Genomic DNA, 12,798 nt, shown 5'->3' with positions numbered 1-12,798 from the left:
CCTAAAATTCAGAAGTTTTTTTGCCTGGAACCAAAGTAGTTTTTCATACTGGATTAGCTCACCATTTTTTGGTACCAAGCTATTAAAATTATATCATTATAAACAGAACTGAGGAAGTCAGGACTCTCAAGCATGGCACATCCATGGGCAATGATATTTTTAATCTTTAGACTTCTCTTCTGGCTGCTTAGTAAATGTAATTCTTTGATAAAGCAAGAAAATGTTTAACGGCAAAAAGTAGAAGGCACCTGTGTCAACTCTGACCACTGTGCAAACACTCAAGAAGATGGGTACAAGTAATAATTTAAATGCACTATGCTAAGAAGTAAAACATAACTCATGGCCCTCTTTGAAGTTTTCCTTGCCTATGACTCATGAAAAAAACAAGAAGGAAATGAATCTAGTGCTGTATTTCCATCCCCCAGGGTCCTATGAATTGAAGTCAAACATTTTTACCAGTGTGTTATATGCATCCTGACATCTGGAAATCGGAGTCTGGGGCAAGGGTAACAAGCCCAGCCTGTCACCTGCAGCTCACTCCAAGAGGACCTGCACCGCTTCAACGCTCCCAGCTTCAGAAGTGCCTTCACAAGTAACCATAACACACAGTCCACAAGCAAGCATGAATTGCTCCAGTATTAAGTTTCACTTGGGAGAAAAAAGGATGGCTGACACAGAACGACCAACCTCCAGCCTTTACCATGGCTCTTTTCATTGTAATCTGAAGGTCAGACTGGTGCCTGAATGCTCATTATTGCTTTTAATTGAGTATCACAAGATCTACTTTTCATGTAGTATGAATAGTACCCTGCTTTTTCTGCCCTGGAAACCATGGCCAAAGCGCAGCAGTGAGGAGCGATAGGTGTGCATCCCTACTGCTCCTTGCAAGGAAACATGGGCTGCATTTTGGGCTGAGCCGAGCCTGCCTCGCAAGTTGAGGTGTGGAGGAGATGCAGGTTATGGCAGGGAGCTCTGGTTTATCGTGGTAGGTTCCGACGGCTGGCATAAGCCAGGCATCAGCAGCACCCGGTGGTGCAGGACAGGAGACCCATCGTACCTGTCTTTAAGCACAGCTCATCAAAGTCGAAGCAGCAGCTGTTGTAGCTCTTGCACAGGTTGTCACAGCGGCAGCCAGGAGGCTCTGCCTCTTGAAGTTCAAAGCATCTGTTTTTGCAGGAGCCAGAGGTACTGATCCAGGGGGAATCTGACAGGACTGTGTGGAACAAGAAACAGGGCAACATCTGTCAGGCCGGCAGTGGTGGGACGGGCGGCTCAGCCCAGAGCCACTCGGATGAGCAAAACCTCGGCTGCCTGCTATGGGGAAGGGAGTAGGGAGAGGAGAAGGGCTGCTTGTAGAAACAAAAACAAACAAACAAAAGAACAAATTCCAGAAAGGTTGCTCTTTTTGTGGAAGGGAAAAAAAAAAGGGAGGGGGGGCGGGGAGGAAGCAGCGTGCTGTGATAATGTCCTGCAAAGAAACAGCCCTGGCTTTACCTCTGTAACAATCAAGAGATCATTAGCAGAAATGTATTGAAGTCTCCAAGGCCCCATTCCAGGAGCTGCAGCTATTCCTCAGAAGCAGACCTTTGTTTTCAGAAACCAAGTGACATTTTCATGGCTGGCTGGGCAGTTTGCATAGGAAAGGGCTGCGATTAATCTACATGCAGTCAGCAGGATTTGGTCTGCTATATTGGAAGGCACCAAATCAATGTCAAGCGTGAAAGAAAACTATAAGATGCTCTATAAATTAGAGAGACAAAGCAAGGCTTTTTGGTGGGCTTCTGCAGAGCATTAAATTATAAAAATTTAATAAAATACAAAAGTATGTAAGAAATCAATATATTTGATGTGTATAACTAAATGCAGGACTGCCAGTCTGAAAACCATGAATAATGTATTAGACTTCAATAATCTATTTATTGGTAAGGGCCCTTACTGTCAAAGCTGATAGGTACTTCCCTGCTCTTTTCTCAAAACTTAGTATTTTATATATTTCATACATTTTGTATGTTTTTCCTATAAAAGAATCCTACATAGCAGCTTATATGAAGCAGGAAAATTGTGTGCTACTCTCCAGGGTTAATTGTATTTTATGAAATAAAATAACAAATGTATGTTATTCTTTAAAAACAGAGGTGTTCCAAGGAAAATTTCGCAATACCTTTTGTTCCTTGAGAGACCTATTAAAATTAAGTCTTTGAAATTGTCTTGGGGTTTGTTTTCTTCAAGACCATGGTTTGGTTTTGGTTTTGGCAAACCTCACCATGATTAGCAGTATGATTTTTAAGAGGACTGATGCAATGGCACTTTTGGGAAACAGTTGCTCTGATCTTTTCTTACAGATTTTTCCCCTACTCTTTTACATAGTTCCAAGTTTAGTCTCCACATAAACTGAGGGAAAATCTGTTCCCAAACAAGATGGCGTCATCCCAACACCGTGAGAATGAATGGAAAAGAAGATGAAGGGGGAGTTTGGAGGTGACATTGTAGTAGCTGATGTCCCACCAGCTCCAATCCCCAGCACTACTGCTGCACGGCTTCCCTTGGAGTGGCACTGGCACTGGTTGGACATCAGCATAAACCACTTCAGGGAGCAAACCTGGCAGCAAATCAACCCTACAGCAAGATAATGGGTAAGAAAACCAAACCTACCATGGTTGCAGTCATGGATCACAGCAGTGGCAAGGCACATGCATATGACTGCTGGAAAAGGTAGTAGTAGACAACTATGTCTCCCCTCTGCTTTTGTGTTTTTTTCAATCAGGTCAGTAATGATCAGAGCAAGTAACATCATATGCACAGTGAAGTTTCACTCTGTAGGTACATACCCTGCAAGCATGTTCGTAGTGAGCCATCAATATTTTGGCCATCTGGAGTTCCAGGGAGCTAAAGGTCATGTATCTATGCTGGCAACACACAGATCAGTATTTTCTTTGCTCACATAAATAGGCCACAAAGCTATGTTATAAATTAATCACATGAGAATTGTTTCAAAGCATGCTAACACTCAGATTTTCAGAGATATGAAGTCTTGTTCCTTATTCTTAATGACAGCTGCTTCCTGCCAAATGCTTCTGAAAATCTGTTACTAAAGAATATTTCCATGTTATTTAACCTCTTCTACTACTTTCCTTTTTGGAAGCTAGGTAATATATAATCACGGATCCAGTAAGCTGCAAATCAAAGGTATTACGGACTCAAAGGTATTACATACCAGCATACACTATATATCCCTTACACCGGCATTGCCCTCTTCATTTCAAACGAATGAGAGGGAGATCATTTCAGAAGGTCAAAAAAGACATGTCAACACGCATTTAGGAAAGAGAAGGTGTAAATCTGCTGCGGATTACATAAGGGACAGAGTCAACTGCAGCTCAAGGAATGTCTAGCTTTTGTAAAGAGCAGCTCATTTATCAGGAAACCACTGGAACAAATTGCCCACGGAGGCTGTGCAATCTCTGATCTTGGAGATTTTGAAGAACAGGTTAGACCAAGATCTGTCAGGAGCACTTCAGTAATAACTGACAATGTCTTGGGATATAGAGAAGGTCTACACAGCTGTTCCAGATCCCCTCTAGCTCCACCTTCTATAACGGCAAGTAGGGTTTCCATTTCATGTAAGAAAGGTTTAGCCCAGCTGCCTTGTCTGTTATTTTTTCGCATCTGTTGAGAACCGCTTTATTACTGATGTGACAAATTATCCCAAATTACTTAGCAAATTCAAGTCACACCTCCTGAGTCAATGTAGGACACTTTCCATATAGCAACACAAAAGAGGACTTGGTTTAATTCCTCTGATCTCTGAATACATTTAGATCGTTCCTTTGTTTATCACGCTTGACCTTGCCTTTGCAGCCAGACCATGATTTTTAGGTCGTGCACAATGCCATGGCATGGGTACTGGTGCATGCAGAATAGTTTGAAAATACATCATCAGGAGCTCCATCCCTGGTGAGCATTTTCAAATTAACAGAAACCCCTGTACAGAACAAACTTACACAATTTCAAAATCCTTTTTAAAATTCCTGCATGCCTCCATAGCTCCTGCAATCAGACCACACAGCAGGCAGAGGGACCTCAACATAAAGATCTTCCCCTCCTTATTTAATACATAAAGCTTTTCACATCTTTTTCCATGCATTCTTTTTTTGGCCAACTAAGCTCAAAACAACTATCTAAGGATTGTCTCTTATGTCATAGGTTAGAGAGAGAAGTTACATAGGGCAATAGTGCCTTCCTGATTCAGTCCATGGAGGTTATTACATTTCCATTGTAAACGTGTTATATTTACCTTGGAAAGTGCCATATCAAACTGCTTGCTCTGATTCTATCTGATTACAATATTTTAAAATAAATCAAATCCATTTCCTTCCAGCAGTATTTCAATCATAGGACTACACAATATAGACATGCTTACACAGTCATTACAAGGAGGAGATGACCTGGTAAGAATTTGCCATTTTGGATCCTATGGATCCTATATGGAACCTATATGGATCAACCAAGTACCTATACAAAACATCTGGAACAGCAGTTGTGCTAGATAATATTCATATTATGAACTTGCATTTCATCTTGCAGAATGATGCAATGATTATTCATTGCAATGAGTAAAATCTCAATGAAAAGTCACATAAAGTAAAAAATACCTCCTAACTGTTCTAATACAAGAAAAATGAGACTCCATTTTTAACGACATGCTTAAAAAAATCCAGTGAGGAGGGATAGAAAAACTTCAGTGTTTCTCCTTCCAAAATTTAAGATATCATCCTATCATGACCAAGGGACATGCTTCAAGAGACTAAGGCCATTTTCCCTGAAAGTGCTTACAAAGATGTATAGAAAGCTCATAAAGCAAATAACTTCCAAAGGCAAAGTTATGAAAAAATGGGAGCCTTGCTTCTCTAATGTCTTTTAGAAATTTTAAGTAAAAAAATTATTTCAATGAAATAATTTGTTGGGTACAAATATTAAACATCTCAAATGTATAAAGGCATATATATCTGTACACTGTAAAAAAAGAACGGGGGGGGTTAGGCATTATGGTACTTCTTTGACATGCATTTATAAGGGACTAGGAAAGAAAACGCTGTTGTTTTGGACTTGTAGATGAGTTCAATGCTAGATGAAAACTGAAATTTGCTTACAATCATGGCATACCCCTGGATAAATAACAAACTGGTCATATACAGTAATGGCTGGTAAAGAGACAGTGTTTTGTCAAACCAAAATAATTAACTCTAAACACCAAGAAACTTGGAAATAAATAAGCCAAAGCAGAGTGGAGTTGAAAAAGAATTTATAATAATCTTTTATTCTGGATATTTCATTGCACTGGGCTTCTGAAGTAGTACAACTGGAAGTCATGCAACTACAAGAGCCTAAATAGGTTCTTTCATCACAGTGCTTCAACTTTATTTAAAGAAAAGCACCTCTCCAGTGTAACCTTTTACTTTCTCCTTTAGACAGATGTGACTATAATACTTTACTCTTTGCTATCACATCCTTTTTTTTTTTACTGCAATGAAAGTAACCAAGCTGCGTAAACACAGAAGGGACAAAACCCTCTGTTACTTTTCTGTCTCTCATTGTTGCACCCTGGACTGGACTACTTAAATGCCAGGTGCTGGTCCAATCCCACCTGTAAGCAAGTTCTCAGTAGGCTGCCAAAAGTACCCCATCTCCTGCCCTCTTGCAAGAGATCCTGTATTTCTTTCCTATTTTCCCGGAATGCTGAGCTAAACCTCCTGCTATTGGAAACAGCCTGCAGCTACTAATCCCAGCCCTGGTGGTGTTGAACAGTGCTGGTTGGCTCAGCAGAGTTGGCACTGATGAGTTGCAATGGGTCCCCAATATCAGACCTTTGGGACGTCAGTAAAAATCAACTGAGCAGCCCTGCCCTAAAGCCTAGATGGTCACCAGCTAAAGCAAAGCAACTGCAGTCAGGTGTTGAAGACATGAAATGCAAATCCTTCACATCACTATTACACACACTACACAACTGCTCTACAGTTAATGTACTAGAAGATAAAAATAGAAATAAATTTGTTTTTCAAGCAAATTTTTTTTTACTGTTATATAAAGATCAAAAGCAACAGCCACTATCCTTTTGGTTACCTAAAATGCCTCTGCTCAGTGATCAGCAGCCCCGATTGTGGCTGTGATTAGACACCAATTCCTGTGAAAGACGGGGGAGAGAGGGACACAGATTCATTACCAGGAACACAACAAACTCAGGCCACGGTAAAAAATTTTATAATTAAAATCACAAGCTATCATTACAGACGGGTATTGCAAATGAAGCCCTTTCACTTCAGTTGTATTAACCAGCTCTAAGTCAATGACCACAGGTTTCCTTTCTCCTGCCAAAGGAAGGAACAGAGACACAAGTCAAGCCTACTTTTTTTTTTTTTAAAGAAAAAAAGACTAGTTTTCCATTTTATATATTTTTCCACTTGGACTATGCCTGAGCTCACAAAACCCTATACTGCCCCAGAACACAAACAACAGTCCCTTCTGTGGCATGTTCCTGCTTTCCTCCAAAGAAAAAAGTAGGAGGTGAAAGAAAAACAGACAACCCGGTGACAGCACATCTGCGTCCACCCGGGACACAAACACCTGCTCTCCTCTCCCCGGCCCTCTCCACTGTCAGATGTCTGCCGTCTACTGTTCACAAACCAGCATGACCTCAGGAGCCACAGAAATCCCAAAAGCTTTCTCACCAGTGCCTCTTGAAAGCATTAATCAAGTTTCTAGAAACCGCTTCAATAGCTACCAAAACAAAACCAGTACCCTTAAACCCATCAGGGTGTTTCTCTTAGCTCTAGAAGGAAACTGTGCGGAGCACAAAACATGGCAAATGCTATGTAGGAGCTGATGAGACTGGTCTCTGTGAGACTGACAGTGCTCAGTCCTAAAATAAGCTAGATTTTCCATAGTCACATGCACACAGAGCAAAAGTTTAAGTAAATAGGAGACCTATAGGTAAGTCCCAAAGGTCAACTGACTCAGGCTCAGCAAGTTATTTATTCTTCTCTATATCCTAGAGGGAAAAGGAACAAGCAAACTACTGTTTCGCAGTAGGAGTGGTTTCTAACCACAGTATATAACATAAGGGTATTGCGATGTACAATTTATGTCCGTTACTGTACCTGAGACCGGGCCCTCATCCCATTCTTCAGATCTCCTAAATCGATTTGTTGTAAATCCCATGCAGACATTTACTCCAAAGGCAAAAGCAAATAAAGATATAACCTGCAAAAGTAAAACAGCAAAGTGAGCAAACTGTGCAAAAAGCAGGACTTTGGAGCTAAGAGCATTACGATTAAAGGGGCAGAGATGGTCCTCTGTACATTTGAGCTCCCCAGCACTGCAGTTCCCATCACTGGAGCAGCAGCTGACAGCGTCACCGTTGGAGAGTAACACAAACCAGAAGGGGTTTATGAATAAAACATCTCTTTCCGAAGCTGAAACGCTCCTTTTTGTAGGAACTTATTCAGGAGAGACGGGCTACTCCTCCTCTAAAAGCAAACACACTCTTCTCCTCCCCTACCTGGTGTGAGTGGACGCAGCCCTTCTTAGCCATACTAGAGAATTCTTGAAAAGCCTGCGCGGCACCGTCGCCTTTTCTTTATAGTGAGCGCAGAGCTCTGTTTGCTCTGGGAGTTCGGGCTATTAGCTACAAGTAATCCCACCTGGTGAGGTTGACAGGCTCGTGTGATTTGTCCAGGGGGTGATTTCATCATGTTTCACTCACAAATCGCAGCTCTGAGTGCAAGAAGCTCCAGGCATCATCCCTCACTGCGCCCTCCCCCCAAACACACACACGCACGCTTTTATGTGGTTTCCTCTGGCAAAGCAGGGCTTTCTTATGTTGCTGCGGCCAATAGCTGTTCCTGCTCATTTTATTCTCCTCGCAAAAGTAACATGGTTAAAAGAGAAACCAAATGCGTCTCCATCTGGCTCAGAGAAGAAGAAGGGGGGGGAGCTCACTCGGGGCTGCGAAATGAAAATATCCCGATGCCACCCTCAAATGTCACCCAACGTTGCAGGCATTGCAGCATGGTGGGCTCAGCGCATGGGGCGAGCACACAGCCACAGCTGCTGACCTTGCGATGGCCGGGTGGGTTTTGAGAGCTTGGGTGCCCGTCTCATTCTCCAAGGGTGCTCCTGAAGTTTCTAACTGGGTCGCGGAGCAGAGTCCCCCCAAAATGGGGGACACCTTCAGAGCGGGGGGTTATTTTGCAATGCTGTTCTCCCACGCTGCTGTGGCGGTGCAAGGCTCGGATCGATGGAAACGCAAGCAGTTTTATCTGAATAGCTGGAAACCACAGACTTCCAGAAAGGAAGGGAAGTGACACGTTCCCTCTGCCCCACATTTTCACATTTTCATCAACAACAGAAAGCTCGGCTGTTTGGATAAGCGCTTCTATTTACAAAGCAAATGATAATGCTGAGCAGAATTACGGTTCAAATCGGTGGCTTAAATATTATTTGCCAAGGCAAATTATTTACCAGTGTAGTTTGCCACTTTTTTCTCTGATGAAAGCTTCTTTCATTAAAGTGTTTACTAACAATTACATTTAGAGGGACAGAGTCAAGGTTCATAAGCCCTCAGATGGACTGAGCTTCCCTTGGGACCTGTTCCATATTCTATACTGGCATTAAGAAACACAGTACAATTTTCTTTAAACTGTCTTGCAATATTAAACACGTACAATTTTGAGCTTTGTTTAGAGGTACCTTTTCCCTGCTGCAATATCTGTTCTTCCCCACCATGTAGCTCTACAGGGCAGTGGCTAAAAAGCCCTCCTCTCTGCTACCCACATCTTATCAGCCTGCCAGCCTTTACTAGGAGCTGATCCTTTTTTGTGCCGTTTCTTATCCAAAAGTGGCTCCATTGTGCAGCTGCATCTTTGCACTGCAAGCCTCAGGGAAATGTAATTAGCCTGAGGAGACCCACATCTTGGCTACACCAGGACATCGTATTCCTCTCCCTTGCACAGACCAGGGCTGTGAAGTCAAGACCCATTTTCTAATGTTCACTTCATCACTAGCTGGGTTGAAAATGAAATAGGTTGCAATAGGCAATATTTTTCTAGCAAAAAAACCTGTACCCAGAGGTCTAGAGAAAAATAATCATCAAAATTTTTACTAGCTGTTCCTATGAAATTCTTCACCCTTAGCCTCTGATATATCCTGTGGTTAAACAACTTCAACCTCAAGCACGAGGTAAAAGTACAGCAGTTGTCTGACAGCACCAGGAGGGAAACCAAAGGTGTCACAAATAAAAATCACTCAATGGTGTTGCCTATCTATCTCAGCTAATGAAGTCCAGGATTTCATGGGCAAAACATGGGAATCGGCAGCCCCAAGCTCTCCTCCAGTTTGGGAACCTCTGGTCACTGAGTGGCCCAGGCAAAACACAACTGAATTTTCAAATCTGGTGGCCAATTTTGAGTGCCCAAGCCAATACATCCAGCCTCGTTTTCAGAGGTGCTGAGCCTTTGCTGTTCCTGCATATCTTCCTAACACACAGGTGCTCAGTTCTTTTGCAAGAAAGTTCCTACATAAGTTTAAAATGGCCATCCAGAAAAATAAAGCAAGAAACAAAACAAAAAAAATACAGCATCATGGATGACTTCTACTGAGCTGAAAATACATATTTCATTTTTCCATTCATGTAACCTCTCTGGAGCTTGTAAACCGCACAATTTCACATAAATGGAGGAGCTCTTCTTATGTTTCCTGGTTCATGCTAGAAGTATATTATATTAATTAACCTCCTTTGTAATATCCTTTAGAATTATAGATGATGACGACTCTAAAACTGCTAATCTTTTTCATATGTGTTATGTAAGATGCATTTTCCAGTAGCTCTGAACTGACCGCGTACTCAGATGCACAATTATCTTTTTGTCACAAGGATTCTGCCTGAAGGCACCCTACAGATGCACAAGGAACTTATTAGCATGAACAAGGTCTAATGATTTTGTTCAGGCAAAATTTCACTGCTGGGATCACTGGCAATTAACTTTTTTAGCAATTAATTGCCATTTTACTCATCAGAATAGGGAAGACTAAAGCTGAAATAATGTATTCCTGGCCCAAGAATGCAGTGGTTCAGTGCAAGTTTTAGGGCTTAAATTCCTTAAAAAGGAATTCTAACAAAATCAACAGAATATGAAATGCCTCTTCACCAATTATTGTGCCTAAGAATTGGCCTTTGGCTTTTATGGCTTATATGATCATACCGATTATTATTTAACTCAGGATGCAAAACTTCCAACCAGCCACTAGGTGACACTTTAAATGAGAAGTTCATATTGTAACATTTCCACAGTTACAAGCATTCTTGTTCTGCTATTGCACAGAGTTCATGTAAGAAAGGCAATATTTACAGTCTTACATAAAACTGATTTTTCTTGAGCAGTTTTTTTAATGAGAAAAGAAAATGCAGAGAAATCAAGTATGTTCGCTGAGTCAGAGGTCGGGGATGGAGTGGGCTCTAGAGAAATGAGCCTTTTTAGCTACTCATCTCCACTTTGCACTGCTGGGTGCAGCCACATCGGGTGACTGGGGGGGCAGGGTGAAAGCTTCCAGTATGCTTGACAGCAGCATGAAAGGCAGAAAGGTGAAGGACTTCTTCAAATTGTCCCAGAGCTCTCAGCCCCCCAAACACAGCTTCCACATATAGTTGTGGCCAAGAAAAAGTTAGTCAGATACATGACATAGCAATTTCAAAGAACAAAACCTTTTGATAAACTATAGAAATTCAAGCAGTGTCCACATTGAGTCTCCTCAGATACAAGCACTGTGAAACCAAGTAAGCTTCCAGCAGCCGAAGTGAACATGGGTACATGTGGGTACCTCGCTGAAAACACCCTGAGGCTTTTTAGCAAAACCAAAGAGGCACGACGTAACAAGAAGAGCTGATTCCTGTGTATAAAGGACTTCAAACCATATTTTTATAGAACTTTATAGATCAAAACCAAATATCTTTGGCACTAAGCCAGCGCAGTGACTGATAAACAAGACAGAGGAGGACGGGAAGGCAAGTGTGTGAGGGCAAGGACAGCAAAAGGACAGCAAAGCCAGCCAGGGTCAGCAGTCTGATGGCAAAAAGAGGCGAGAGGAGTAAGAGTCAGTGCAGGAGGGTGATGACCTGCGATGAGCAGTCCCTCAGCTGAGATCAGCCCAGGATCCAGGCTACAGCCACACACAGGAGCCCAGAAACACGATTGCACAGCCTGGGTATGCAGGAAAAAATACACAAGAGCTGCTGAAGGACGAGGGACCTGTATCTACTCAGCTTGTAAGAATACCGCTGAAGCCCCAAAAATAGGGTCACTGGGAAGTTCTCTTTACCCGATAGAGGCAAAACACTCCAGCAAGTGATAGATTTCAAATGGTTGGCAAGCTAGCTTGGAAACAAAAAAATTACAATCTGATCATAAAGGGTAGGAGAGGACACAGATGTTCACATGGATGCGTTAAGGGGGCAGGCAGGGTATAGAGGAAAAGAAGTTATTAGCAGAGACACGGGTCAGACCGTCCCTTCCTTGGCTTTAGGATATGTGTGAGAGTTGCAGAAGCTTCTGCAAGTATCTTTTTTCTTACACATGTAAAAGCTGCATTTTTTTGAGGAGGTGATTTCCCTGGCAGAGGGCACAGGACTGACTGCCGAGGAGCTGCACCACCATGCCCACTGCTACCCCATAAGACTGGGAAGACCCACAGACCAGGCTGTGCTCATGAAAGTACACCCTCTTCACCGCAGTACCTCAGAGCACCACCTGACAGCACCTTGCAGCTTGAGGAACAGCCACCAATTATCTGTCTGCTCATCACCACCCTGAGGGGAAAGGTATGCAAACCATAGTGCCTGGTGCACCAGAGGAGCATCCTGAGGACAGCTTTCTCGACCAGAAAGCTCCATAAAAGGGTGCCAGACCCTCAGGGATGATCATGGACAAATTAAAGTCTTTAAAACTGCAGTTTGTTGCAGCCCAACCCCTGAGGCACCAGGTGCCGTAGGCACCTATACGCCCATCAACATTTCTGAGCACCCTACATAACGCCTGTAGGGTTCACAGGGCTGGGAGCTGAGCGTCTGAATTCGGCCTGAATCTCACCGAGGACGACCAGCAAAGCACGTTGCATTCCTCTTCATCTCACCCTCCCATAAGTGCCCTCCCAGGACAGCTACCAAACCATGTCCTGCACAAAACACAGGTGTATTGGGTGCACACCTGTCTGAAACTGAGCCTACATGCTCTGCTTACCCAGAGAGAGAAGAGGAACTGCCGGCCAAAGGAGGACCTGAGTGCCAGTCTCTCTGCTTTACTCATACAAAACACATACTCACTGGGACAAGGACTGAAACCCTGGTGTGTAACCTGGTGAAAAAAGAAGGGCATAATGCAAGTACAGGAATAAATTCTCCCACACCCCATGTCAGATACAGCAGCTTCGGTGGCTAAACGACCGACGGCTGTGGATTTGGCAGGAGCACTGCAGCTCCTGAAGCTGCCTCTGATGCCTGTAGAGGGGCCTTAGCTCAAGTGCCTCCTACACACGCAATCACCATTTGTGCCCACACACAAGCAAAGCAAGGTTTATAAGCGAGGACATGTCTTTTATCAGAGCAGCTAGGTTAGCTGAAAAAAGAAGACAAGTTTTCAGTGATTTGAAGAAAGCTTTGTGTGCCTGAATGCCTGTCTCTCTCCTCCCAGCAGTACTACAGCTGATAGACCAACCGCTCCAATACAGGGTATTGCACCTCTCCCTGTGAAC

At 43.0% G+C, this 12,798-nt stretch overlaps 1 protein-coding gene across 7 annotated transcripts in view; it reads right to left on the bottom strand.

The window, feature by feature from the left end:
• Positions 1-12,798, bottom strand: part of ENPP2 (ectonucleotide pyrophosphatase/phosphodiesterase 2) — a 74,846-nt gene that overhangs the window by 51,564 nt on the left and 10,484 nt on the right. For 2 of the 7 annotated variants that reach the window (XM_076329190.1, XM_076329183.1), the window contains exons 1-3: positions 7,556-7,637; positions 7,155-7,257; positions 1,058-1,213 (exon numbers count right to left, since the gene is read on the bottom strand). In XM_076329190.1, coding sequence (XP_076185305.1) covers positions 1,058-1,213; positions 7,155-7,257; positions 7,556-7,588 — 292 coding nt within the window. In that variant the 5' untranslated portion in view covers positions 7,589-7,637. The other 5 variants (XM_076329189.1, XM_076329188.1, XM_076329184.1 and 2 more) reach the window with 4 other exon arrangements.

Source organism: Aptenodytes patagonicus, chromosome 2, assembly GCF_965638725.1.
Source record: "Aptenodytes patagonicus chromosome 2, bAptPat1.pri.cur, whole genome shotgun sequence".
In the NCBI taxonomy this organism is placed as follows: domain Eukaryota; kingdom Metazoa; phylum Chordata; class Aves; order Sphenisciformes; family Spheniscidae; genus Aptenodytes; species Aptenodytes patagonicus.
This window is presented reverse-complemented; position numbering and strand designations above follow the sequence as displayed.